The sequence below is a fragment of the Cyprinus carpio genome, chromosome B5, assembly GCF_018340385.1.
Source record: "Cyprinus carpio isolate SPL01 chromosome B5, ASM1834038v1, whole genome shotgun sequence".
Lineage (NCBI taxonomy): Eukaryota > Metazoa > Chordata > Actinopteri > Cypriniformes > Cyprinidae > Cyprinus > Cyprinus carpio.
In genome coordinates this window covers 31,874,403-31,902,359 of record NC_056601.1, presented here as the reverse complement: position 1 = coordinate 31,902,359, position 27,957 = coordinate 31,874,403, and the positions used below count along the sequence as shown (strand labels likewise).

The window sequence follows — 27,957 nt, the reverse complement described above, 5'->3', positions numbered from 1 at the left end:
CCATAGACTGTATAAAAACAATATACACACATGACCGCAGCTTTTCAGCTCTATATTGTCATCTTATCTATTCTAAAAAAAAAAAAAAAAGCTATGCAAGTAAATGTAAACACTAAAGAATCAAGATAAGTAAAAAAAAAAAGAGGGTGGCCTAACTGTAAAAAGTGTACTTTTCATTTTCATTGCACTTTTAAACCAGCAGGCCGCGACAATCAGCTGTTAAACACAGTCGCCGGTCAATGACGTCACTGCATCACCGCTTCTGAAGAGCGCAGATGGAAGTCCGTACATTTTATGAGCAAAACAGTTAAAATGTGTTTTAATGTCACCGAATACGATTTCTGGGACGCGGGACTTTAGATATATCTGCGAGGTTGTTAAGTAAAACTGTAATTCACGTAACGTTAGCGTGAACGTGAGTGTTTGTAAGTGACGTCAGCAGCATGTATCGATGTAAACACGGTTCCTTCACATGGACAGTGTTTCTCTCAGTCCTGCTGATAAAACAGCAGCAGCAGGCTGTTAAAGCTTCATCTGGGGAGGTTCAAGTCAATCTTGACAAGCCACTACGAAACTTGAAGCACTTTTGGAGAAGCACTGGATTCTGGTTAGTAAAACGGGTGCCAGCGACGCCTTTATAACATCACGGTACAGCGAGTATCAAACTATATTACTGCAAAAAGCACCATGGTACTACTAATGTTTATGTGAATTTCATTACCATAGTAGTATTACGTTCTGATATAATCACTGTATCATTGTACTGCCACACACAGTTTTAAGGAAAACCATTAAACTGCATATTTACATATTCATATATAGCAGTCTTTATTAATAAAGAATACCACAGTACAGTACATGTATAAATGGTATACACTATAGTGCATGTACAGTATGTATACTTTACATCTATCTTCTATCATACTATAGTACGTGTTAAAATACTCAAAATAGTACTACTATAACAATATGTACATACCTTATTAAAAAAAATTTAATTTAAAATATAACTCTGGTAATATCGTAATACTTTTTGCACTATTTTGTTAGTGACATCTACAAGTATTTCCAGGAAAACTCTGCCTGTGTAATTGTTTAGTGGGCAAAAATCATGAAGTACACGATTGACAGTTGTCTTCTGTGTTTGCAGCCCTCCACAGCCGCACAGTGACGCACACCTGTATGATCTCAGTCCAGACCAGCAGATGAATCTGGCTTTGATCGGCTCTGTGCCACACAGAGGTATCCAGCAGGTGCGGATACACTGGATGCTGGAGCTGGTTTCTGCACGGTCAGTTACATCACAGTACCAGAATCAGACTTCCTCTTCTTGTGTTTGAATGAATGTGAACTATTAAAATATAATTTACTTTGCATAGGTTAATAGGATTGATTGACATTACTATGCATATGCATCTCTCTCTGCTTTTTCTTTGATTGGGGTTTGACCTTGCAAATAAGCAGTGCTGTTTCCATAAGAGATTATTTCCAAGAGCATGTGTTGTGTGTGTTCTGTTTGGGGTCAGTGTGATTTTTTTAAAATGTAAATTTTTTTAAAATGATTTAAAATGTAATTTATTCCCATGATGCAAAGCTGAATTTTCAGCATCGTTAGTGTCAGGTGAGCCTTTAGAAATCATTCTGATATGCTGATATTGATATTAATATGCATATACATACAGTATATCTGTTTAAAAATCTGTGATTTTTGTGTGACCTTGCAAGTAAGCAATGCTGTTATCATAAGATTGTTTTCTTAGTAACCTTGATGCTTCTTAATATCATACCTAGACTTTAGTATTCATCTAGAGTAACTATTATATACATCTCTTGTCTGCTTATTGTTCATGCATCACTTTTACACTTTCATTAACATGTAAACTATAGTTTATGCATAAAATGCAAAAAAATCATAAATGCATAAAATCTTAATGCTGTAAAAACTTTTTTCTCATAAAATCTTTGTGCATTAACATATAATCTTTAATTAAATGCTTTATTTATATTATACGTCTCTTAATCTAGATCTAGTGTACTGTAGTACTAAGATTTTGTCTCTGAATTTCATTTAGAGTTTACAGTGGAGAATATCACTACAACTTCACTCACTTAGACCAGCTGATTGACCTTCTCTGGCAGAATGGACTGCAGCCAGGTAATTTTTTTTAATATAACAGTGAAATTCACATTTAAATGCTTGTGTACTGTAGAATTAGGGTTAATTTAACACAACTTTGCATTATGTTAAAGAGGATTGCTTCTTTTTTAAAGGGTTTGAACTGATGGGCAGCGTGTCCAACAGCTTCAGCAACTTTGAGGATAAAAGTCAAGTTACTGAATGGAGGAAATTGGTCTATTTGATCGCCGAAAGATACATATGTGAGTATAAGACTGAAGTCGTAATGGTTTAGATGGCGATAGATCATAAATGAGCTCTTGTGGGGTTTGAATATTTACTAGGCCAGATCTTTAACACAAGTTCTGATTGTATTTGTTTCTGTGGTTTTATATATGTGTGCAGGGAAATACGGACTCGGCTTTGTCTCTCAGTGGAACTTTGAGACATGGAATGAGCCGAACAACCACGATTTTGACAACATCACTGTATCAATCCAAGGTACAGTCTAGAATAATTTGTTATTGTCCAAACCAAAATCCTGTCAATCTTTCTTAATCGATTGGAATTTATTTAATTGGTGGTCTCAAACCATCCAGCACCACCAACAGTTCACACTTGATCTGGCAGTTTCTGCTCATTTTTATCCAAAATCAACTAGAAACAAAATGTTCCTAGATTCTTTGGATCATGCTGAATTAATTGCACCAATATTTTCTGACAATTAGAATTTTGTCTAAACATACTGTCTTAAAATTCTAAAACCTTCCTTGACAAATTGCGTCTGTTCCTGTTTTTTAAGTCACTTTGGATAAAAGCATCTGCTTAATGCATAAATAAACATAAAACTGACTAGCCAACTATATATTTTTTTCCCTCATATTTTTATTTTAGTTCAGATATTTTAAGCAGCGTTTCTTTTTATTAGTGTTCTGACAAGCATGCATGGGACCCTGACATGTGGGTCCCATAACCACTGGCCCTATAATTTCAACTATATTTTTTATGTTCATATGATAAATAAAAGTCAACAATTTTATTGTGCCATATCAAGGGGAGATGGTAAAATAGACATATGTAATCCATCTGCACTAAACTGAACCAGGGTCCATGTTTATGTCTGTTTGTTGAGCAAACGTGTACAGTATCTTACATTTTGTGAAAGTGCTAAATATAAAGTTTGGATTTATTTGATAAAAAAAAAAAACAGTTAAAACAGTAAAACTGAAATATTATTGCAATTAAAACCTTTTATATTCAAGTTTTCTATTTGGATATATTTGAAAATGCGATATATTCCTGTGATGGCAAAGCTGAAATTTTAGCATCATTACTACACATTCTAAAACATGTCTTTACTGTTACTTTTGATCAGTTTAATGCATCATTGCTAAATAAAAGTTTAGTTTCTTTAAAAATAATAAATAAATACTGACCTTATGCTTTTGACTGGTAGTGTGGCTAGACATTTTTTTATTCTGATTTGCGTATTTATAAAGTCATTAACACTGACTGGACACATCCTGTTTGAATAACTGCTTGTCTGTCTGTGCCATTCTTGTAGTAGTGCTTGTGTTGCTGGCAGATGCCATGTTTTGTGTTGTATTTCTATTTCTTGTTTTTGTTGCCTTGTTTTGTGTTGTATTTCTGCACAAAGAAAGTGCCTGACAAGTTTTAATTTAATGCTACCATATGGAAGAATTAGTTCAGCCGAGGGCAATCCACCTTTGATGAATTAGTTCATGAGTTGTTATTTCTCCAGTCTTAATGTGTTTATGTTGTATTATTCTTTCTCTGATGGTCTTGGTTTTGTGGAATTTTTCTGTGTCTGCTCTTAGGGGGTTTCTGAACTATTATGATGCCTGCTCTGAGGGGCTTCGTGCGGCGAGACAAGCACAGGGCACTTCACCACGGCGTACTCAGACTACATCGCCCTACATGAACTTGAAGGGTTTCTGATCTCCACTAAAATTCCAGGGTCATGCCTAATTGAACTACCTAGATGGATAAATATAAAAAAAAATAGGAAATTGCACCTTTTTACCCAAATGTCAAATGTATGTTTGCAATTCTGTTTTTATGTCTCGCAATTTTGACCTTTTCCCCATAATTCTGAATTAATATCTCACAATTCTAAGTTTATATCTAGCATTTGAGTTTATAAGTCACAATTCTGGGTTTTTTATCTCGTAATTATAACTTTTTTCAGAATTCTAAGTTTATATCTTGTAATTCTGACTTTTCTTTCTCAGAATTCTGAGTATCTATCTCACAATTCTGTTCTTGTTTCGTAATTATAACTTTTTTTTATCACAATTCTGAGTTTATTTCTCACAATTCTGTTTATATTTTGTAATTCTAAGTTTATATCTCACAATTCTGGGTTTTTTTTATCACAATTTTTTGTCAGAACTCTAATAGATAATGCAAATGTATATCTCAATTTTGTTTTATTGATTATATGGTATAAAATGAAATTATGTAGTGAATTGTTGAGTTTTTTTGTGTATTGAATTAGATGGAATTGTTGTAGTGATACTTTTGCAATTCTGTTTTATTTGATGTCTCTCGCATTTTATTTGACCTTTTCCCCATAATTCTGAATTAATATCTCACAATTCTAAGTTTATATCTAGCATTTGAGTTTATAAGTCACAATTCTGGGTTTATATCTCACAATTCTGTTTATATTTTGGAATTTTAAGTTTATATCTCATAATTCTGGGTTTATGTTTCATAATTCTGACTTTTGTATTTATATATTGCAAATGAGAATATCTCACAATTCTGAGTTTGTATTTTACAGTTTATAAATTGTTGTTTTGTTTTAATATTTTTTTTTTTTTTTTTTTTATTTTTGTTTTTATAAAATACTATGTTTAAATATCAAATTTTAGTCTTTTTTTCTCATAATTCTGAGTTTATAATGACCTGAGAATCTCTTAATTCCAATTTACTTCTTTTTTTTTTCTCATAATTCTGAAATTTGATCTTGCAATTCTGTTTATATCTCACTATTTTGAAAAAAGTGAGTTATAAACTAAACATTGCAAGGGGAAAAACTGAGATGTGAGATGAAGTCATTATGTAGCAGACACAAGCTTCCATATGTTTCACACAGAAATAAAAGAAAAGTTCTTTTTGATTATTGTAGTGTGTATTTACTTGTTTTTCAGGGAGGTGGCAGCTCATTACCCATCCTGCAGGAGGAAGTGGCCACTGTGCGGGAGATCCAGCAGCGCTTTCCACAGTTTCGCTCTGTGCCGATCTACAATGACGAGGCAGATCCGCTGGTTGGCTGGAACAAACCACTCCCCTGGAGAGCAGATGTCACCTATGCAGCCATGGTGGTCAAGGTAGACAGTTGTGTCTTTCTTTGTTCACATTTTATCAGCTGTGATTTTTGTGATTAATAGGACATAGCGAAATATGATTTTCTTGAGGTAATATTCCTTATTTTTTGGTCCTGGAGCAGAATTGCAGTTTTTAGATTTTTTTGGTTGTGTTTTTTTTGTTTTACAGTTTTTTTGTTAATGGTGTTGTATTGAACCCATTCATTGATGTATTTAATTTTATGACAGAAAGTTGTAGCATGACAAATAAAAAGGATTGCCATTTGTTTTTTATGTATCCAGTAACTATGACCTCAAAATAGGTCATAGTTACTGGGATCTTTAATTATTTTCATACTTAAATGAATTGCACTCCTTAATAATTCATTAAGGCTTGTTAATGTAGTGAACCAGATATATTTGTCACAATATTTCAGTCTCCTTTCACATCTCTGTAGGTCATCTCACAGCATCAGAACCTGCTCATCGCTGACCAGAACAGTACCGTCAACTACACGCTGCTTAGCAACGACAATGCTTTCCTTAGTTACCACCCGCACCCGTTTACCCAGCGCACTCTCACCGCTCGATTCCAGATCAACAACACAAACCCGCCGCATGTGCAGTTACTACGGAAACCAGTCCTGACTGTGATGGGCCTGTTGGCATTGTTAGGTAATGAAAGCTAGTGGGCAATGTACCAACTGAAATAAGTAGAAATGACTATTAAATATAAGATTTATTTAGTGTAATTTTTTCATTTTTGTTATACAAGAAAAATGCATACATTGATCAAGACAACAGCACAAGAACATTAATATGGTTAAATTAATTAATAAAAAAAAATCCAAAATCTTATTCAATACCATCTTTGATCAAATTAAATTAATTTTATAGAAAAATGCATACATTGATTTTTACATAAAAAATTTTATTTTTTATAAATTAATTTTATTTATTTTTAATACGTTTTATTTTAATGTTATTTTAGTTTTTTAATTCAGTATCAGGCAAATGAGCTTTAATTTTGAATTACTTTTCAATAAATGTGTATATTGTGATATATATTAACCAAATTACATTTTATACAATTCAATATTATATTTAATAAAAGCAAATAAAATATTTATATAAAATAATTTATCGTTATATCTTTTTAATGTTATTTAAGTTTTGCAAATTATCACAAGTCAAATGAGCTGAAATTTTGAATGACTTAATTACCTTTCCATAAACATGTATGTTGACCAAAATCTTATATTTATTACAATTCAGTTTTATATTTAATAAAATAAATAATAATAATTTATTTCATTATATTCTGTTATTTGTATTGATGAGTTTTCCATAAAATGTGTATATTGTGATATATTGACCAAAATCTTAATATTTAATGTAATATTATTTTTAATAAAATATAGGTATCATATCACATAGCTCTCTATCGCATAGTGTATAATTGTTAGGTGTTATTTGTGATATCCTCACATTGGTTCAGGTGAGACTCAGGTGCAGGCCGAGGTGTTGACTGACGGCTCTGAAGTGAATTCATCAGTGGGTGCCCTGGCCACCGTTCACGTGCCTCAGGTGCCGTACACAGCCGATAGCTGGCAGACCACCGTCCTGCTGTATAACAGCAGAGATAACCAGACCTCCTCCACCGCTGACATCATCACTCTGCGCCTCACTGGAATACCTCAGCGAAAGGGTCAGTAACTACAAACCAGCATCTTATGCTCATAAAAAAAAACAACAACGCTACACTTCTTTTTAAAAAAGGAATTAAAGAGCGGCAAGGAATTAAATGTTTTCATGTATTTTTGCTTAAGAATGTAGAATTGAATAGAACAGAATATGCTTGTATTTACAGTTCTATCTGTCTGTGTTTGTAGGTCTGATGTATGTGACACACTACATGGATAATAATGTGACAAACCCATTTAAACTGTGGGAGACCATGGGCAGCCCTGACTATCCCACTGCACAACAGTTCACACAGCTGCGGAACCAAGAGGTTCAACACACACACATTCATACTTCATAACACACTTTTATAGATAATGAGAATTTCATTCTTTCCTTCAAGTGCACTTTTTATAATGTTACTTAAGGTGTCTTGCACCCAAAAGTTTTTTTTTATGACTCTTTTAGTTTAAAACATTTTTTTGTTTTGTTTTTGCGTCTGTATGTTTCTCATATGGGTGTCCATATGTTTAATGAGCATGCGAGTTGTGAGTCTTTAATGTGTATTGCGTAGGATCCACAGACTGATGGACCTCTGCCGGTCCCATCCGATGGCTCTCTGACGCTGAAGGCAGCACTTCCTGTGCCCTCAGTGCTGCTTGTACATGTTTGTGCTCAGTCTAAGGAAGTGCCCGACCAGGTTAGTGGTATTATGACGTAACAATAACATTACAGCTGTTTCGTTTTAGATCCATGTGGCACCAAAAGGTTACACTACCAATCAGAGGTTTGGACACGCGACTGAATTTGTTTCTCATAATCTTAAAAACCTCTAAAAGGCTAATGTTGAAAAACATAAAGGAATAGTTCACCCAAAAATGAAAATTCGCCAAACATTTACTTGGGCCTTACAAGGTGTTGAGTTTGTTTCTTTGGAGAAATTCAGCATTCCATCACTCGCTCACCAATGGATCCTCTGCAGTGAATGGGTGCCGTCAGAATGAGAGTTGATACAGCTGATAAAAACATCACAATAATCCATAAATTCAGACTGTTGCTTACATCTAAAATATGAGTCCTCTATCCCAGTGGTCCCCAACCCCCGGGCCGCGGACCGGTACCGGTCCGTGCATCATTTGGTACCGGGCTGCACAAGAAAGAATAATAACTTACATTAAAGCTGCAGTCGGTAACTTTTGGGGCTCGCGTTCTGGCGGAAGAAACATTGTAGCCGGAGCTACTTCTTCTCTCTGTTTACATCTATGGCGAGTCACGCAGGTACTGTGCTACTCTGCAGTGTTGCCGACCCCAACCAGACTAAAATAGTCTGAATATAAACACTTATTATAGGTGTACCGTAGTGATTCAGGATAAGAAAAAACACGGTTTGGAAAATGGATTCATGTTGTACTCGCTCATTATATATATTTTTTATATATATAAAAAGTGAGCGTTAGGGTTAGGGGGCAGAGAGGATGTTATTCATGTTATGTTGTTGGCGCGATGTTACGAAGACGCTGCTAATAAAGTTGCATACTAATACACAGTGGATTCATGTTTATTATTATATTTACAATATACCACAGTTTTTATGCCAGTCGTATCATTTTATTTTGTTGTATTTATTTATCCGTCACACCTTAAAGCCCAGTCCGAAAATATTGTCTGGCATTAAACCGGTCCTTGGCGCTAAAAAGGTTGTGGACCGCTGCTCTATCCTATTCCTTTAATCTGAATCAGAAGAGAAATATGCACAGATCAAGCACTGTTTACAAGCAAAAAAGTAAAATATGTTGGAGGATTTTGAACTGAGAAGACAACAGGAGATAGACATTTTCACTGGAGGAAGTGTTGTTATGGATAATGAACTCATATTTTGGCCAGGAGCGACGGTTTGAAGTTAAAACACAACAGGAGATAGACATTTTCACTGGAGGAAGCGTTATTATGTATTATGATTTTAACTTCACAGGACTTTAATTGATGGACTGGAGTTGTGTGTTTTTGTGATGTTTTTTTGACTGTTGTTTTGACTGTAATTATTAAGTGAAGAGTTTACTTCTGAGTATTGGATGACCTGAGGGAGAGTAAATTTTCAGCAATTTTCTTTTTTTTTGGTGAACTATTACTTTAGCCAAACTGTAATAATGTTTGAATTTCCAGTGTATATATGAACTACTGTTTAAAAGCATACCAGCACAAACCTCATAAAGCCTAGTAAGGCACCGTTTTTCAGGATTTGGACTGAACTACTGTTCAAAAGCATACCAGCATGAACCTCATAAAGCCTAGTAAGGCAGTTTTTCAGGATTTGGACAGCATCTGCTGTTTCTCTACGCCCAAAAAAACTATTTGTCTGTACATGAAATTAATTTGAAAGTGCGATTGCAAAACTTGTACAAGTTATTCTTTGCAGAGATTGAGAAACCATGCGGTTTGGTGGTTTTAATATCAGTTTTCATTTGGCAGGTAAATGGGGTGCGTTTCATCAACATCACCAAAGGACAGGTTCTGATCATTTGGAAGGATCACTGCATCGGCACAAAGTAAGATCTGCTTAAATACAACTTTTAAACAAACTAGTTCTTCATTCAAGAGTTCTAAACATAACCAACGTGTCATTTTTAGGTGTATAAAAACTTACGAAGTGGAATTTTCCAGAGATGAGACGACTTTCCAGAGGATTAATCAGAGAGACACTATTTTCACATACTGCACTTATTCTCCAGGTATTATTTTGGCTGGATTCAGAATATTTAACTCCAAGCTCTGATCCATATTGACCTGCTTGTGTTTTTCTCTCCACAGAGAGTCTGGAGGTGAGCGGTTATTATAGAGTCAGAGCTGTGGATTACTGGGGAAGAAATGGAGAATATTCTTCCACTGAGAAATATTCAGAGAACTGGTAGTCTTGATTAGACCAACTTTTGACTGTCCACGTACAATATGGTTGACTTTGTATCTTAATTTGATCAAAAACACTCACCAGAACAGGATGAGACTAGTTTGACCACCATGTCAAGTGTCCAAACAGTTCATTTTGTTTTTGAATGTCACTTAGGGGTGTTTATCTGATGCTGCAGTCATTTACCTTGAAAGCACAATTATTTTTTAACCAGCAAGTCTGTGTCTGTGCAGCCTCAGCTTATCATATTTGTATTCAATATGCATACAAGACAATCCACGGGTATATTTTATCGGAGACAAAAAATAGATTGAACGGACTGAATGATGAATTTCTGAACGACAACTTGAAGTTGTATTTACAGTATTTCCTTATATTGATTAAAAAAAGAATAAAGTTTAATATTAAATGCTGCTGTGTCCAACTTTGAACTGCCTGGACATTAAAATTATTTTTAAATATCAAAATGACAAAAAAGAAATAGGGATTAACAGTTTATTAATAAATATTGGTGTGGACGTTTCCCAAAGGGGAACTCTGATTCAGTGTGTTTAACATTACATTGCTTGTTTTACATCTGCATCACATTATTATCAGAGGTTCTTCAGTGAAAGAATAGACAGTGTCCAATCAGAGGAAATGTGTATACATATTTACATGTATTCAGTTATTTCACAAATGAGGCATTAATCTGACATGATCTATAAGAAAACGGTGAAAGGTGTGAAAAGGGCACTGTAAAACCAAAGTGGGAGAATACAAGCATCATTATTTATCTAGACAGGTAACAAGATCTTTACAATATTAGCGATACAGGCGTCATTTTGGGCAGATCACTTCAAGATTGTGTCCTCATTAGCTGTTGGAGAAAAATATTTATAGAGTCAGTACAACCATCTGCTCAATCTGCAGAAGAATCACTCTATTTAAATATCAAGAGAAAAGTGTACCTTCTGCTAGCTGTTTAGCAATGCGTTCCTTCTCCTCTCGTACCTTCTTCTCCTCCTCTTCGATTCTCCTCTCCTCCTCTGCGATTGGTTTCAGATTATCTGGAGTATAAACAAAAAGCTTTATGCGACCAAAAAGCAAGGCCTTTATTAAATGTGTAAACATTCTGAAACTCTCAGCAACAGATGCAGTGGCATTTCTGGATGGAAAGTTGCTTCCATTACAGAATACAAAAAATAAAATAATAAATTATATTCAAATGATATTAAAATGAATTATTAAAAAAATAATAATTGCAATTTTTTAATCTCACAATTCTGCCTTTTTCTCGCTTTTGTTTTCCACCACGAAATAAATAACTTGTTTTTAATCTCACATTTGTTACTTTTTTCCTCACAACTGCAAGTTTATAATAGCAATTTTGAAAAACGTCAGAATTTTTATATATAAACTAAAAAAAATACAATAAAGAAAAGGACTGTGAGATAAAAAGGTCACAAGGTTTTTTTTTTTTTTTTTAACTTTACCCAGTGGTGAAAATCTTTCATATACCTGCCACTAGTTTTCTTTAATTGTCCCCCCAATTTATAAAAAAAAAAATGTAAAAAAAAGAATTACACCAATATCTGTTCTTCTGTGTTTGTGCAGAAACACACTGAACTTTAGAATTGAAAGGTTGAAATGGGTGTTAATGATCCTGTAAAACAATAAATCATTGTGACCTCCATAAGTCTGAACTTTAGATTTGTGTGTGTGTGTGTGTGTGTGTGTGTGTGTGTGTGTGTGTGTGTGTGTGTATTAAGAAGTTTTATTAACATGTACACAGAATGTCATCTGAAAACCAGTCAAGAGTGTTTCAGAGCAGGTTCTTACCATATCTTCGCTTTCCGTAAATAATGCCAATGAGCAATGCCGACCACCTGGCCGTCTAAAAAACAAAACAAATCTCATTAATATCCATAATTATGTTTAATTATGTTTAATATAAGGAGATTTCATGACTTTCAGCATGCAGTTTAATTCAGGAAATCTCATTATATCTCTAATTAAAAGAGGGAGGAAGAAGTAAAGAACAGAGTCCCTTTTTTCGTTTTTTTTTGACTTTCAGCATGCAGCCCGAAATATAAAAAAAAAAATAATTAGTTGAATTCAGAAAAAAAAAAAAAAAAAATGACCAAAAATCAGCGGCAAAAAAAAAAAAACAATTTTCTCTGCACTTGGAGGAGCCATTAATTTTCACTGAAAAAAAAGGACTAGTAAAAAAAAGAAAAAAAAAGAAAAAAGGACGCGGTCTCGTCTGCCAGAGGTCAGAGAAACCTAACTGTGGCGTCACACCGCCGGCGTCGGGAGAAAAAAAAAAAAAATCGCATCTGGCACCGCTTCTGCTCACAACGCTAAAACAGAAAAGATTCGTGAAGCGCGCTCTTGACGCGCTGACGTAAAACGAATGAAAAAAACATTATCCAAAAAAATTTAAAAAAAAATGCGGCCGCAAAGCAAACCAAACTTGTTGTCTTGTGCAGACTAACCACAAATAATAGGTAACGTTATAAGCTAAACCTCAAAAAAAAAAAAAAAAAAAAAAAAAAAAAAAAATTAAATATTGTTGTGGTCGAAATAATATTAAGACTCATTTACCAAAAAAAAAAATGAAAAAAACAAAAATAAAAGCACTCTAAAAACTAAAAAAAAAAAAAATACCTCTGATCAATAAAAGTCCTGCATTGAAAATGTTACTTAAGTAAATACTAAATCAAAAGTATAAACATACTTAATTGTAAGAAAAATAATCAAGCAAATTTGAAAAAACAAACCCAAAAGTAAAATAAGGACTACTGTAGCACTAGGATATTTATAAATCATTAGAGCAAAAATATTCTTAGGCTATAACGCGTTAAACTGCACATCTGCAACTCACCAGAAACATGAACAATTTCGACACCTTGGTCCACAAAATCATTTTTACTCTATTTATTTCTTTTTTATGTCGATACTCCTGTACGCAAACAGGGACACAATCATTAATGCAAAACCCGCCAAGACAAAAAATCAACAGTTGTTTTGAGAACTAATGTGTTCGGAGCTGCGTTGGCTCTCTGCGAATCCTCTCAAGCGGTGGACGGCTTGGTCTACGTTCTGATTGGTTAAACAACCTGCCCAACAAAAAAAAGCGTCATAGCTCATTACCATAAAAGTTTGCCTGATTTCCAACTCTCCTCGACGCTCTCAACGAAAAAAAAACAAAAAAAAAAAAAAACAAAAAAGAAGAAAAAAAAAAAAAAAGAAAAAAAAAAAAAAAAAAAACCCAAGTCAAAACATCGTTACCCCGTTTGAAGTCGCTAGCCGCGCCGCTCCTACGCCGCGGCTCGACGCCGGCTCTCATTGAATAATTAAAGTGAATGACTAATCCGGCCACTTTGACGCCATTTCATTGGACGCTGGCGGGTGTGAACGAGAGGTCAGAGAAACCTAAGAGCGCGAGCGCAACGCGAAGAAGTGACGCGTATGAGCGCAGTGACGTCTACAGGCCTGGAGTGCAACTGCGCGGTCACCACTGATCTATAATATAGAATATATCATATATAGATCAGTGGCGGTCACCGAGAAAAAGGTTTGTCAAGCATTTAGATTATTCAGTATAATAATAGAATATTATAAATATACGTGTACCTTAAATGTATCATGAAAGAGGATGTATCTCCCAGGCAAAGTTTTTTTTTTGTCGATATTTTGTAACTCCATCAGAAAAAGAAGTGTTGTGAAGATTTGACCTTAACGTTAACTGACTCAAAAGAGGCTTGTATGGCCTCAAAGAACAAAAACATTGGAACTGCTGAGAACAAATAAGGAATCACCCGGTCTTTGGACTAAATACTGTGTTAATTAAGTTAATTGGACACGTCATGGGAACTCTGTAAATTAGATTAATCTATTTTGGTTGTCAGTCAGGTCAAGTTCAAAAGGCCAGGTTAGGTAGAACATCAAAACAGTGAAGATAATACAGGTTAGCATCAGTGTTATGTGGCTACATGTGATTCTGTAACCAGACCAAAAGCAGAAAATAAAACATGATGTCCAAACATTAAAATGTAGGCTACTTTAATGCTGTAGTACAAGTTTGTAAAAGATTTGTTCATGCCACGAAACTAAGCATTTAATAATGCAGGAACAGGAGATGAGGAATAACAGACTGTAATATAATTATTTTAAGATGTCCTTGTTACAGTGTAATTATACATTAAGTACTGAGTAATTGTTATTATAATAGTAAGTACATGTGTAACAAGGACACCTTAAAATAAAGTGTTACTGATCATTTAAGTCACTGTTACTTATTACTTGTATTTAAAAATTTACTTTGGCACTTTTAGATAAGAGAGAGGCTTTTTAGAAAATGTTCTCGTTCAGGCAAGATTCAGTACATCGTAACAATGCCAACAATCGACTTCACTCGTGTCTACGAAGCATTAATGTCGTTAGTTTCAATGCAGCCACACTCGTTGAGCTTCTTCTTGGCTCTCAGGATGAAGTTAACCTTCCCTCTGTTCTTCATGTTGGAACTGTATTCATGAGACTTGAGTTTGGCGTAGTAATCGGAGAACTTATTGAAGAGGATGGAGATTGGAAGGCCGTTCAGAATGATCCCAAAGGAAATGCAGCCAAAGGCAAATATCCGCCCCAAAAGAGTTTCCGGATACATGTCACCATAGCCTACAGTAGAGATGCTAACCTGGAACGAGAAATTAATGGTGTAGCTGAAGGTAAATATGATTGTTAAAAATTGTTAATTTGTCTTTCTTAATGTGTTTTTAGTTTATTTCTTTGATTTTCTTTCTTAAATTGAGGTTTAGCAGATGGAAGTGTATGGAGACAAATATGGACATTGTGCTATACAGTTCCCATTTACTCTTTTTATTGGTCTTGAAAGTATTATTTTTGTTTCATTAATTCTTCCCATAGGGATTTTTAAGTCTTTGTTAAGGAGTTATAAGCCATGAACATGGTTTTGAAAGTATTAAATTAATATTATTATAAGCCGTGAACCATTTGAAGCAAAGAAGAATTTGAAAATTGAACCAAAACACAAAAGTACAAAACTATACCTGACTGCTTTAGCGAGGAAAAGAACTATAAACCCTGGAAGCACTGCGAATGATACAATCAAACAATTGAATGTAAAATCAACATATTGGAAAAAATTATGTGATACTGAGTAGATATTTAAACAATGGATTTTATATTTATTGCAAAATATGCATATTATGCATATTGCATACAAATATTTAAATAATATTTGAGCATAGGGATACTTAATTAATTGCATCAATTGCAATCCTTTGTGCAAGTGGGCAGTTCTTTGGATTGCTGGTGTTTTGTTTGCTGAGTTATTTGTATTTGAGTGATTTATGGGTAATGTGGTGTGTTTACCGGGAATTTCTGCAAGAACTGATTATTAAAAAAAATAAAAAACTGTTCTAATGCGGACTAATGGCTTCAGAAAAAGCATGTACCATCCATTAGTGAGTTTGTATTTAAGGTTGAGTATGTTTTAAAGTCAATTTCCATATCTATCTTACTTTTCCCATAAGAGAGGGTGTGACCATTTGTAAATATAATGGGTCTGGCTTCTGGTCTCATCCGCGTCCAGCTATTTTTAGCTGTACAAAACAGCTCGCTTTCCTGCTTGATATTGCAAATTGGTGTTTCTTACCATATTTTTTTTTATTGTATTATCTTAATTATGAACACACTGGTTTATAGTTTAAACAGTTTTACAACATTATTTCCCTATAGCGGCTAATGAAGTCTCGCCCCAAAGGCTTATTTCTGTGTTGAAGAATAAGGTGGATAGAGAAAATGAATGGAATTTTACTTGCAGAACCTGACTGTTGCATTCTATAAATATCTCCTTTTGTGTTTTCTACAGAAAAAAAGAAAGTAATACTGGTTTTGAAAGACATGAGGGTGAGTAATTAAAGTATATCACATCTGCATGATTAATAGAAATAATGTTTACTTACAGATGCCCACCACCAAGAATGTGGAATACTGATGAACTTGGTTTGAGGGACGTCGTGTTCAACGGAATAAACCATGGCGGAGAATGTGAAGATCCCCATGGCGATAAAGAGGAAGAGACATCCCACCTGCTGATAGCACTGCCTCAACGTGAAGCCAAACGCCCTGAGACCCGTCGAGTGACGCGCCAGTTTCAGAACACGAAAAATACGCATGAGTCGCATGATTCGTAACACTTGGCCCACCTTGCTCACCTGACCAACAGTCTCCATGTCAGTGGTTTGTGTCCCAGAACTGAAGGTCTCAAGGCTTTCGAGCACGAACTGGAGAAGCTGAGGTAGGATGGCCATGAGGTCAACCGCGTTCAGCATGCTTTTAACAAAGCAACCGATATCTGGGGTTGAAACTAGACGCAGCAGGTACTCCGCGGTGAAGAAGGTTATGCACAGTGTCTCTACGAACTCTCCAAATGTCTTTCCCCTAAACTCATTAGATGCCATGTTCTCCATTTCTTCTACCGTAGTCAAAGTCATTGTAACCAGCGACACCAGCACAAACATACTCGAGGCGACCGCCATTAGTTTCGCTGGTACTGAGGAGAACGGTTTCTCCATGAAGTTCCAAAGCGAGCGTCTCGTCTCACCAAAGAACATGTCATTGAACACCTCCTCATTTTCTTCGACTTCCACCTCCGCCTCCAGTTCCTTCTGAACCTTGAGCTGTTCGCACAGCTCGTCGTGTTTCTCCTCAAGAAGGATCCTACAGCACCGTTGCGAGTATTTGATCCGTACGCCCCAATAATTGATCTCCTCTAAGAAGTTCCTTGGACAAAGCTCGTCCTTGATCCACAGCACGCCGGTTCTGTAAAAGTTGAAGATGCTGTTGAAGATGTCTGGATCTCGGTCAAAGAAATACTCATTGTCTTTCACCACATAGTCGTCGCAGAGGTTCAGCTTCATGTTGAGGTCCGTATAGGTGGCTAAACGGCCGATTCTGCTCTGTGGGTATCTTGCTGCCATTTTATAGGTGATGCGGTAGGACTTTCCACCAACGTTGAGGTTGAGCGTGCAATTCCTGCTGGGTGAGGCGCTTGTAAACCACATTGTTGGTTCCGAATGCTTCTCAACCTCCTCATCTTCACCAAAGATGTCATATATATCTGTCTGTAGTTCGCCTAAAGAGCTCCAATGTTTCAGCAAACACTGTTTAGCGAACGGAACCGCATCGTCTGTTGACTCCGAGGTTGCTAGTTTGCAATTGGGAAAGAGGCTCTGTCTCCTGTTTCTCTGAAAGTTGAACATCCTTTCAGTCCTCAGCTATCCTCCTTGAGGAGGATAGCTAGTGTACCGTATGCCTGTAAATCTCAGTGCTTTACCGAGGTTAAATCTACCCTATTTAAGTTTAAAGAGGCAAGCAGGAGGCTGCGCCAGAGCTCTAATGCTCTCTATAAGGAGCTAAGAGTTCAACTTAAATGCCATTATCCTTTAAGCTATTTCTTGATAGTGACGTCTGCTTTGCGTTCTTTGAAATGGCACGGTTGCCATGTGTCAATGAATGAATGTTCTTACCAAGTTACAGATAAGTTTAAGACCCCCTTCATCACCCAAATGCTTATTCGTAAACTCATCCTAAACTAGAGGCTCTTTAGCTACAGCAGTTAGAGATGGGGCACCGTATTTACTAGAGGATAATGATAGTAAAATTTAAACAAGCAGCCAAACAGATGCAGGAATTAGTGGACGTGAAGGAATTCATGAATGAAACTAAGAAACTAGGTATTTTCTACATGTACATAGTTTAGAAAAATTAAGATTAAAAAAACAGTTAAACAGTAATATGCTGAAATATTATTGCGATAAATTCAAATAACTGTTTTCTATTTAAATACATAATATATTCTTGTGATGCAAAGCTGAATTGTTAGCATCATTACTTCAGTCTTCAGTGCCACACGATCCTTTAGAAATCAATTACATGCATTAGTAATAATTTATGCTGAATTGTTAGCATCATTACTCCAGTCTTCAGTGCCACACGATCCTTTAGAAATCAATTACAATTATATATATATATATAATATATATATAATATATATATATATATATATATATATATATATATTTTTTTTTTTTTTTACATGCATTAGTAATAATTTAGCACCACTTATAATTGACACCAAATCATATAAATATATCATATATGTTTTTTTGATTTGTAAACAATGGAAAGAGCAGACAAAGTCACTTAAGGTAACCGGGTCACCATGACCTTTAAGTTAGCTTTAAGTTAAAACCTGATTTTATGAGAAAACGTACCTATTTTACGATGTGGAGAATTGGTATGAATTTATAATATGTGATTTGTAGAAACGCAGCATTTTTAGAAAAAAATTAAGCATGAAAGTCCACCCTTAACTCCACCCCTATAAATTTATACCAATTAGTTAGTAATTCACCAAAATTGTTACGAATTGTCAAGAGAGTAATTATTCCTGTTAAATTTGTAAGTGGTATTTTTGGCATGGGCTTCTTATAATGCTATGATATTTATGCTTTTTCTCCTAACACTTATCTATTGATAATAAAAAAAGAAAAGAATTACTTCTTTAGAAATAATCTATGTACACTTCTACTCTATTTTTATATAATATTATTATATTTTACGTGTATTATATCTCTTTTTTTCTCACATAAAAGCAGCACAGGATACAAGATAGAAACGATACACAAAATAATCCTGTATATGACCAACGCTAGTGCCATCAAACACATCCACATGCCTCCAGATCTCAAAGGCATCTGAGAAAAATAAAATAAAAATAAAACTGAGCATGTTAGCTTGTTTTACAACATCAAGTTCATAAGCAATACTTAACAAATCATGCTTTCAGATGTAACATTAATATACTTATACATGCTCAGATGTTTATAGACTCTTAAAGGCTTAAACTCACAGTAGATCAGATTAAGCAATAATTTAGGGAAAGACAATGGGCAAGTTTTTAATCTTAGCGTGGCAGATGCTGCACCGTCTGTCACTGTGGTCACGACAAGACCCCCAGAATGGGCCGGTTTGGCAGTTTGCAGGTCACATGATAACTGATTTTTATTTTTATTTTTTCACCAAATTTTATTTGCAATGCATGTTATTTTACATAAAACAAAGGATCAAATATATAATACAAATCTAATCCTAATATAAAAGGTGGATGTAGGACAGAATGATTTAGTGTAGTGGGCTAGTTGTGCTTTTGTTTATTACAAAAATATGATGTATTGGAATTTAAATTTGGAGGAATTTACAAAATAAAAACAATTATATAATTAACAATAATAAATTTAAATGAATGCATTTTTAAATGAATAATAAATTATAATAATAATTATAATAATATAATAATTAATATAATAATTTTATTTTAAACGCTTGACTCAGAATGTCAAAACTTTCTTCATATTTTCGTTTCTTTTTGAATTAACATTTTTATGTAATATTATATATATAATATATTTAAAATATAAATATTATATATATATATATATATATACATTTTATATATATATATATATATATATATATATATATATATATATATATATATATAAAATAAAATATTATATGCTAGATATTTTATATATAAAGCTTTATATATTTTATATTACTTATAGCCTAATATATTTTCTTCCTTTTTGTAATTCAATGTAATAGATCAAGAACCCCCGAACACTAATGTAAATAAACGACTTTTAAATAAAGTTTTCTGATAGTATTTAAGTTAAACATGGCTGCCACACGAGTTGGATGTGAGCATTACGTTCGCAGCTGTTTGTTAAAAGTGAGCGAGATTTAATTACATGTAGACTGTGCTTCGCATGTGCTTGTCGCTGTCAAATAGTTAGCATGATTATTTTGGTAAATGCTTGCTTGGTCGCACGGGAACGTGTGATTGAAGCAATTGTAATTAGCATACTAGCTAACTGTAGTCAATGTGCATCACTTAAGGCCTGGTGACAGGTTTTTATGTTTAATATAAGATTATTTCATGAACTAAAATCGAATTATTGTTGGCTTAAAGGCAACTAATTCGATATGTTAGTTTAGACTTGTTGTTCTGCTCGTTAGGGGGAACGAAATAGACAGTTAAGGGGTTTGTTATGGTTTTGTTCCTGCAGCATGTTGTTATCGGTGATGTTCTTGCTGTAACATCGAAGCACTTACAGTGTGCAATACAGTGGAGCTACTAACTGGAGTTTTGCATGTGCAATTGTGCATTGATCTGCACTGAAATGTGTTCCTGTGGTCTGTCTCTCTCTGTAGGCACCCTGCTGTGGGAAGTTTTATGTTTGCAGACTCTGTCATGATGGAGAAGAGAACCATCAAATGGACAGATTCAAGGTCCGAGAGGTCAAATGTGCAGCGTGCAATACTATACAAGAGGTAAAGTCATATTTAAGCTATTTAAGTTCTAAAATAGTCTTTGCTTGGATGAATCTCACACAACCTGTAATATGTCTTGGTAATATTTCTGGGTGATAATAAGCAATAAAAACAAATACATTGTGATATGTATTTCTATTTATACATATATAATAATTATTTATACTTCATGGTGGTATTTGTTGTAAAAATAAAATCATGGGTCATTAAAGTGTCAAAATGCAACAAATTGTAAAAGTATTGTAATAGTGGTATTTTCTTGATTTTTATTATTATTTTTTTTTTATTTTTTTTTTATGTATTTTTAAGTTTTGGTATCTTTTGAATTTCTTGTGCATTCTGTGTTCTTCAGGCTCAACAGATATGTAAAGAATGTGAAGTGAAGTTTGGGGAGTATTACTGTGACATTTGCCATCTCTTTGATAAAGACAAGAAGCAGTACCACTGCCAGCCCTGCGGGATATGCAGGTTTGCATGACATTTACGTTTATTCATTTAGCACACGCTTTCATGCAAAACAACATACAAATTAGAAGCATCTTCAGTATTGAACCAAAGCAATACAACTGTAATTTTTTTTTTTAGTAAGATTCTCATTGACCTCCTCTATTACCCTTAGAATCGGCCCAAGAGAGAAATACTTCCATTGTACAAAGTGCAATCTATGTTTAGCCACCGATCTTAAAGACAATCACAAGGTATGAAAAGTGATTCTTGCAAGTTGCTTGCTGATTTTGTTGTTAGTGGTGAAATATTAATCAGTGCTTGCTGTGTCAGTGTGTGGAGAATGTCTCTAGGCAGAACTGCCCTGTATGTATGGAGGACATCCACACGTCCAGAATAGGGGCTCATGTGCTCCCCTGCGGTCATCTGCTACACAAGTGAGTCTTTGATTGTGCTTGAAATAACACACTAGTTGTATCCACTATTAGTTAACCGCTTCAACACATTTGACTAAATTTATTTGACTATCATTATATGACAGTTTTAAAATTCTGGGTTTTTGTCTTAATTCACCCTTTCAAAAATTAAATAGTTAGTTCATCCAAAAATGAAAATTAGCCCATGTTTTACTCACCCTCAAGGCATCCTAGGTGTATATGAAATATATATGACAGACAGACAATTTCTTCTTTCAGACGAATCTAGTCGGAGTTATAATAAAAATGATCCTTGCTCTTCCAAGCCCTATAGTGGCAGTGGATGGGTGTTTTTTTCAACAGTCCAAAAGTAGTCAAATAAAGTGCATCCATCCATAATAAAACGTGCCTCACATGGCTCCAGGGGGTGAATAAAGGCCCTCTGTAGCTTGTAAGAAAAATATCCATATTCAAAACGTTATAAACACTTTTCTCTCACTTCTGCTAACTGTCGTACGCGGCAGCCGTTCTGGCCCTGACCCATGTGTTATCAAATGAATGTGATTTAATGTAAAAACGCTTTCTTTTTTTGCTTGCAGAACATGCTTTGAAGACATGTTCAAAACTGGGTAAGGAGTGATGTTTTTTTTTATGACTACTGCATTGTTTTCTAATGACTCGTTGCTAATTCTGCATGGATTCATACTAGGGCTGGACGATTAATCGACAAGAAATCTCTAACTGACGTAATTTTCCCATGTCGGTGATTTCGTTTTTTTTTTAACCCTATTAATACTTTCCCCGCGTGTGTAGTAGGCGCTGTACGGACATGTATGACCATTGCACTTGTGTCTTTTGCAGTGTCTCGCATGTGACTGGTGCGCTTAAAGAATTTAAACTCGCAGCGCCGCTCATCAATAGCTGCGTTTACATGGACCCTACTAATCCGATCCTAATAGGACTAGAAGCACAATCAGAATAAAAAAGTTCCATGTAAACACATCAATCGGATTGAATTGGCCAGATCCGACTAAAATTTCGATCGGATTGTAAGGGGTGGTTTATTCCTTTTGTAATCCGAGCTAGAGGACATGTAAACACTTGATCGGATTGAAAACCGAAACTGGAAAGTACTGCGCATGCGCAGTGACGTAGAAATAGCGTAATGACGTATGACGCGCGGAACGAGCTGTTCTTCCAGGTGAATAAAGTGTCATATATAAGTATCCCGTCATTATAAAACTCTCCTTTCACTCAGCATCTGTGAAGTGGAGCAGGACAACATTCCACCAGAGTCCTTGTTTAAGACTCTCATCAACAAACGACGGTTTTGGGTGCGGGAAGGGGCACTTTTAATTTATTTTAATTTTTTTAAAGTAAGCAGTACTGCACAACAGTTCATGTGCTGGTCATTGCCTAATTAGAACACTAAGTAGATAAATATCTAGTGTGCTTTTTAAAACAGCAGGAAACTCTGTATATTCATGCAGTGTGCACATGTCAAAAGATTAAATCCGATCCGTGTGACACATAAACGCGCATATCAACCCGATCACTTTATTAAGTGGTCATGTAAACACTACGTTCGGATTCATCAATCAGAATGAATTCATTTCGATGGAAGCAAAAAGTGTCCATGTAAACGCACCTAATGTCAGTTCCAAAACAGTGGACCAATCAGAAGACCCCGGAGGTGGTTGTCGACCCCTATGAGGGCTTGGGCGTCGTGACGTCATTACTTGGCGTGGCCGCCATGCTGATGGCCTCCTTTCCTGCTACTCGGACTACTGCGCAGTGTTTAGACCTACTCCCTCTCAGCCGTGTGGTCTTAAGTTTGATTAATAAAAATCTATTCAACCATGGTAAACGTTGCTGTATTGTGGGGTGTAATAGCGCAACGCATAATCGCCCTTTGAAAAAAAAAATGAGTTAACTTGCCATGCTTTCCTGCTTGGAGGCGCGACTACGGAGACCAAGTGAGGGATAATATATGAATATAATTTAATATCTTAAGGTAAACCACTGAAATAAGGGAAATTTCCTGGGCTACTCAACCACAAAAACCGGAGGAAAATTTTCTAACATTCATCTTCTGTTGCTGTCCTCTGCTGACCAGCAAAAATTCGTATTAACCAAAACTGCTGCATTAAACTAAGCGAGATTGTGAAGCTATGTCTAACGTGACTTTGCTTACATTGGTGTGAAATTGTGCTCTCACAACAAACCACGCTGTTATCTTAAAAAGGCCAATATCACGCTAAGTTGCTTCAAGTAACGTTAAGCAAAACGAGATGGTATTTGAAAATATCGTTTGTGCTGGAGGGGCAACTGTGTAGCAACAGGACCACACACAGAGACTGACAGGTCCGATGGAAGGGCTAACGGGATATTTTACAGGAAATACTACAACGGGAAGAGACAGCGGGCGGGAAAAGAGCTCAAATACATGAGAACCCCGGAAAAAAAACGGGAGGTTGACAGCTACTAACTAAACTTTTGAAACACATAAGTTAGTTTAAAAGTACATGTGAATAGTTTAGCACTAACGGTTTCCTAAACTAGCAACTAGGCGGAGTGCAGTTTACCTTTTCGGGATACTGTATACTGTTTGCCGGCTTTATGATCTGCAGCTCCTGTAACCCATCCATTTGTGAACTGCACATGAGACTCCAATGACTTGTAGCTTTGACTGTTCTGAAGTGTAGGCGCTCACAAACAAACAAACAAGGTAGCCGAAGATATCTGTAATGCAAAAGTGAGGCAGCAACTTCGTCGGTGCTCCACTCTTTGTTCTTCATATTGATCCAAAACGTTAATAGTGCCGATTTTGTCCACATACCGATCCTGGGCATCCCTATTAGCGTATCCCTGTAAAATCCCACAACCTTTTCGCGATTTTTAACATATTTTTCTTTCTCCCAACTCTGTTTCTTCTCGTTCGACTTGCTGTATGTTTACATTCACGACACCATCAACATGGCCCGCCACCGTCCCAGAATGCAACGCGGCGCCCAAGCCCTCAGAAGACCCCGGAGGTGGGGCAAGCAGGTTGTCATGGCAACTTTTGTATTTAACAGCAACTTGCTTTTTACAATAAAATTGAAACATGACTTTTTTTCATAAGACGTCTTCATTTCAAGCAAGCTTTGATCTTATTTGTAAAAAATATTTAACAAATAACCATAAATAGTTTGTTTACTTCAATTATTTGGATAAGAAGTGAACTCTTTCATTAGAAAAAAATATCCCACCTTTTATATTTGAGTATATTTACAATACAAACATTTAATGAACTGTGAGGGCAAAAAATAAATAAAAATAAAATTAAATTATCGTTCAATAAACGTAATTGAGGCAAAGTGTTCAATCAATGTAGGTTTTGATTTTAGGCCATATCGCCCAGCCCTAATTCATACTGACATTTCCATGAACTTAAGAAGTGTCACACTTCCTTGTCTGATATACAGCAGCAGCCCCCTGACCTGTGTTTACATGTTTTGATTCTCACAGCACTCTATGAACCTGACTTATACGATAATGTTGTAATGTTGAGAGATGAGTTTATGTGTCTGTCCCGCAGTGCTTACCGCTGTCCTCTGTGTATGCATTCGGCCTTCAACATGAAGGAGTTCTGGGAAGAGAGAGATAAAGAAATTGCCCAGACTCCCATGCCCTCAGAGTACCAGGACACTACAGTCAAAGTAAGAGCGCCGTCATTTACATCTATTCATTTAGCAGACATTTTATCTAAATGAGCATACAAATGAGGAGCATTGCAAACACAAGCAGAAGTGAATGTTTGGTTATGAGTCTGTAAGATGTGCTCAGTTGTAAAATGCTGAAGGTTCAGCTCAGGTGTGGCAATATCTACTTTGGTCATTTTGCTGTGAAGCTCAGAATGATTATTTCAGCTTACAGCATGTGGCTGCAGTAGTTTAGGCTGTTTTCTTGGCCATTTATAAGGTGAATCTCTTGCTGTGTTATTTTAGAAATATTTATATACTATAATTTGTATTCTTATTTTGAATGAGCTTTTTTTTGTATTTTTATTTTTCAATTTAAAAAAATTATTTTCAAATTTTAGTGCTTTTGTCATTTTTAATTAGTTTTAGTTTTTTAAAAATTTCTATTTAACTTGATTTTATTTTCAGTTTATTATTGTTTACTTCAGTTTTAGCCATTTTAGTTCTTTTAACTTTTTCCGTTTTGTTGCCATGGAAACATTTCTATTTTTCAATCGAGTTTCATGTCAAAATGTTTATTTTATGTCAGCTTTATTTAAGTGAAGAAAAACAAATATTTATTATGGCTTTAGTTGATGATAACAACTCTTGATAATCTCTTAAAACTTTTCAAGAACTTCCATCTCATATTTTATATTTTTAAAATAATTATTTGGTTTTATTTATAGTAGTTATGTTTATGATTAAACATTGTTTTATTGCATAATAAACTTACAGTTCTTTGTAGGACCATTATTTTTTGTTTTCTTGACAAAACACTTTCTATCTAATTCCCCAGTTCTCAATTCTGAAATAAAATTTACATCCTCGCTAATTTTATGCAAATAATAATGAAAAAGGATTCTATTATTTTTACCTCATGGTAAAATTTGCCTTAGATTTATACTGATTTAATAAAAAACAATGGTTATAGTGCATTTAAAATTATTTAGTGCTATTTATTGATTAATGCATGAAACAAACACAGTATAGCAGAAATAAAATAAAATGATCACATTGCATATATATTTTCTTTTTATAATTTTATTTAAAAAAAGATTTTAGGTTCTTATTTTCTTAACGTTTCTCTAAGTCTTTCTTCTAGCAAGGATCTCATCCTCGGTTATTCTTAAAAATTTTTTTTTTTTTGCAAAAAATAATTATATTTTTATCTTTTATTTAAAAAATCATCTTTTTCTCAAGATTTAATTTGCCTTAAATTTATACAGATTTAAAAAAAAAAAGAAGTTATATTACTTGTTACTGTTTTACACAAATTAGAATTAGAATTGAAAATATTAGGAGTGAAAAAAAAGTGTGGGTGGGTCATGATATATAAATGCCTATAAAGCTGGCTTTATTTATTCAGTTGGTTTCATTTTATTTATTTAAAAATATAATTTTTTATTTTAATAATTAATTAAATTTATTTTTTTCCTTTGATACAGTGAAGTACACTTTGTGTATGTATGTGTTTCTATGTTCACAGATCATATGCAATGACTGCCAGGCTCGCTGCACTGTGTCCTTCCACGTGTTGGGCATGAAATGCAGCTCCTGTGGCTCTTACAACACTGCGCAGGACGGCGGGCTGATCACGGCCCCTCCTGTAGACGCACAACAGTCTGCAGATCAGACACTTGAAGAAGAGCCCAACACAGAGCACCACGAGTGACGTATAGGATCAGAAATCATCTCTCAGTTAAGCTTTTATAGAACTGATATATAGAATACAAGCTTTCCTCCCTCACTGCTCCTCTCTCAAGTCTGTAGAACTGCTCTCATTTTTCTTGCTTGATTAAAAAGGATCAGAACATATTTGAGGCTTCTTTAATTGCATTTTGTCATAAAGAATGTTAAAGGTAATCCAGTGCTGAGAGGATAAACTTATCTGCTTTTGTTGATGGAATCCTCAATATCTGTCAAGAACATTTTTGGTTTATATTAAGGAAAAGTATCCTTAATGTATCAACATGTGCTCTGATATAGATTGAACATTTTTTAGTTTTAAAATTATTTAATGCTATTTATTGATTAATTCTGGACAACAAACAAACATTGTATTACGGAAATAAAATGATCACATTGCTTCATTCTTATTTTCTCAATGTTTCTCTAAGCTTTTCTTCTAGAAAAGAATCTTGTCCTCAGGAAAATATTCCCAAAACTGACCTTAAGGCATTATTGAGAGTGAAATTATTATTATTATTTTTTTTCCAAAGTGTACTTCATTTGCACCTTGCTTTGAAATACATTGGTGGCAAAACTTGCCACCTGCGGGGTTCAAACCAGACACAATTCAGTCACCAGCCCTGATCATGAACCATTAGATTGCACCACCCTGATATTATACACCTATAAAAACATAATTTTCCTATAATCATTAACACTGGTTTGTATGCAAATAGTTTACCGAAGGGTCAAATGTGGTCTCTACGGTACTGTTCTGCTTCTGTCATTCAGAAACACCCACACAATGTGGTAACCAAATGAGAAGGCCTGGGGTTTCTGAAAAAAGGGATGGATTTATACTTTATAACGGCTATAGTCAGCTCTTACAGTAAACTAGCAGTTGTTGTTAGTTGTTTGAGATGTTTAATTTTGTGTTTTTGGGTGTATGGGTTGATGTTGTGATGTTGTGAGCAGAGGAGTAGCATCAAATGTTGGGCTCCGGTCACACAACCAAGGGACAATACCTCATCAATCATATTAATAATAATTATCTGTATATCATTATGCTCCCCCCCACACCCACTCAGTTCCACTATTAGCCCCCTGTTCGAAGCCCCTGATTGTGTGAGCTGCCTGAGAAAAAAAAAAGAAAAGAAAAAACATTTTTGCTGCACCATCTCCACCATTGCTTTTATATGCGAAGCCAAACACACCAAAAGTTGGATGAGTCATCGTGGTATTGAAGAGTTGCACTGTTTCATCC

The 27,957-nt window shown here is 35.0% G+C and overlaps 2 protein-coding genes and 1 long non-coding RNA gene across 5 annotated transcripts; 1 reads left to right on the top strand and 2 right to left on the bottom strand.

Moving 5' to 3' along the window:
• The first annotated feature begins 222 nt into the window (after nt 1–222).
• On the top strand, nt 223–27,115 carry LOC109084909 (RING finger and CHY zinc finger domain-containing protein 1-like). 3 transcript variants are annotated; one of them, XM_042723148.1, is made up of 13 exons: nt 223–607; nt 1,151–1,291; nt 2,073–2,155; nt 2,272–2,379; nt 2,522–2,617; nt 3,957–4,007; nt 20,311–20,316; nt 20,821–20,908; nt 21,060–21,138; nt 21,218–21,321; nt 21,900–21,929; nt 24,881–25,001; nt 26,512–27,115. In XM_042723148.1, the coding sequence occupies exons 1-13, from the start codon at nt 444–446 to the stop codon at nt 26,695–26,697; spliced, it is 1,257 nt and encodes a 418-aa protein (XP_042579082.1). In that variant the 5' UTR covers nt 223–443; the 3' UTR covers nt 26,698–27,115. The 3 variants fall into 3 exon arrangements, with proteins under 3 accessions (XP_042579082.1, XP_042579083.1, XP_042579084.1); XM_042723149.1 differs by lacking the exons at nt 223–607; nt 1,151–1,291; nt 2,073–2,155; ... (2 more) ...; nt 3,957–4,007; nt 20,311–20,316 and adding exons at nt 19,742–19,838; nt 20,321–20,440 and having other exon boundaries at nt 20,793–20,908; XM_042723150.1 differs by lacking the exons at nt 223–607; nt 1,151–1,291; nt 2,073–2,155; ... (2 more) ...; nt 3,957–4,007; nt 20,311–20,316 and adding exons at nt 19,889–19,915; nt 20,321–20,440 and having other exon boundaries at nt 20,793–20,908.
• On the bottom strand, nt 10,518–11,960 carry LOC109088515. Its single transcript, XR_006154766.1, has 3 exons — nt 11,858–11,960; nt 10,987–11,085; nt 10,518–10,895 (listed from the first exon to the last, which is right to left on the bottom strand). It is a non-coding gene; the product is annotated as an uncharacterized LOC109088515 (long non-coding RNA).
• kcnv2b (potassium channel, subfamily V, member 2b) lies at nt 14,067–17,407 on the bottom strand. The gene is made up of 2 exons (XM_019102622.2): nt 16,006–17,407; nt 14,067–14,714 (listed from the first exon to the last, which is right to left on the bottom strand). The coding sequence occupies exons 1-2, from the start codon at nt 17,302–17,304 to the stop codon at nt 14,442–14,444; spliced, it is 1,572 nt and encodes a 523-aa protein (XP_018958167.2). The 5' UTR covers nt 17,305–17,407; the 3' UTR covers nt 14,067–14,441.
• Nucleotides 27,116–27,957: the final 842 nt, after the last annotated feature.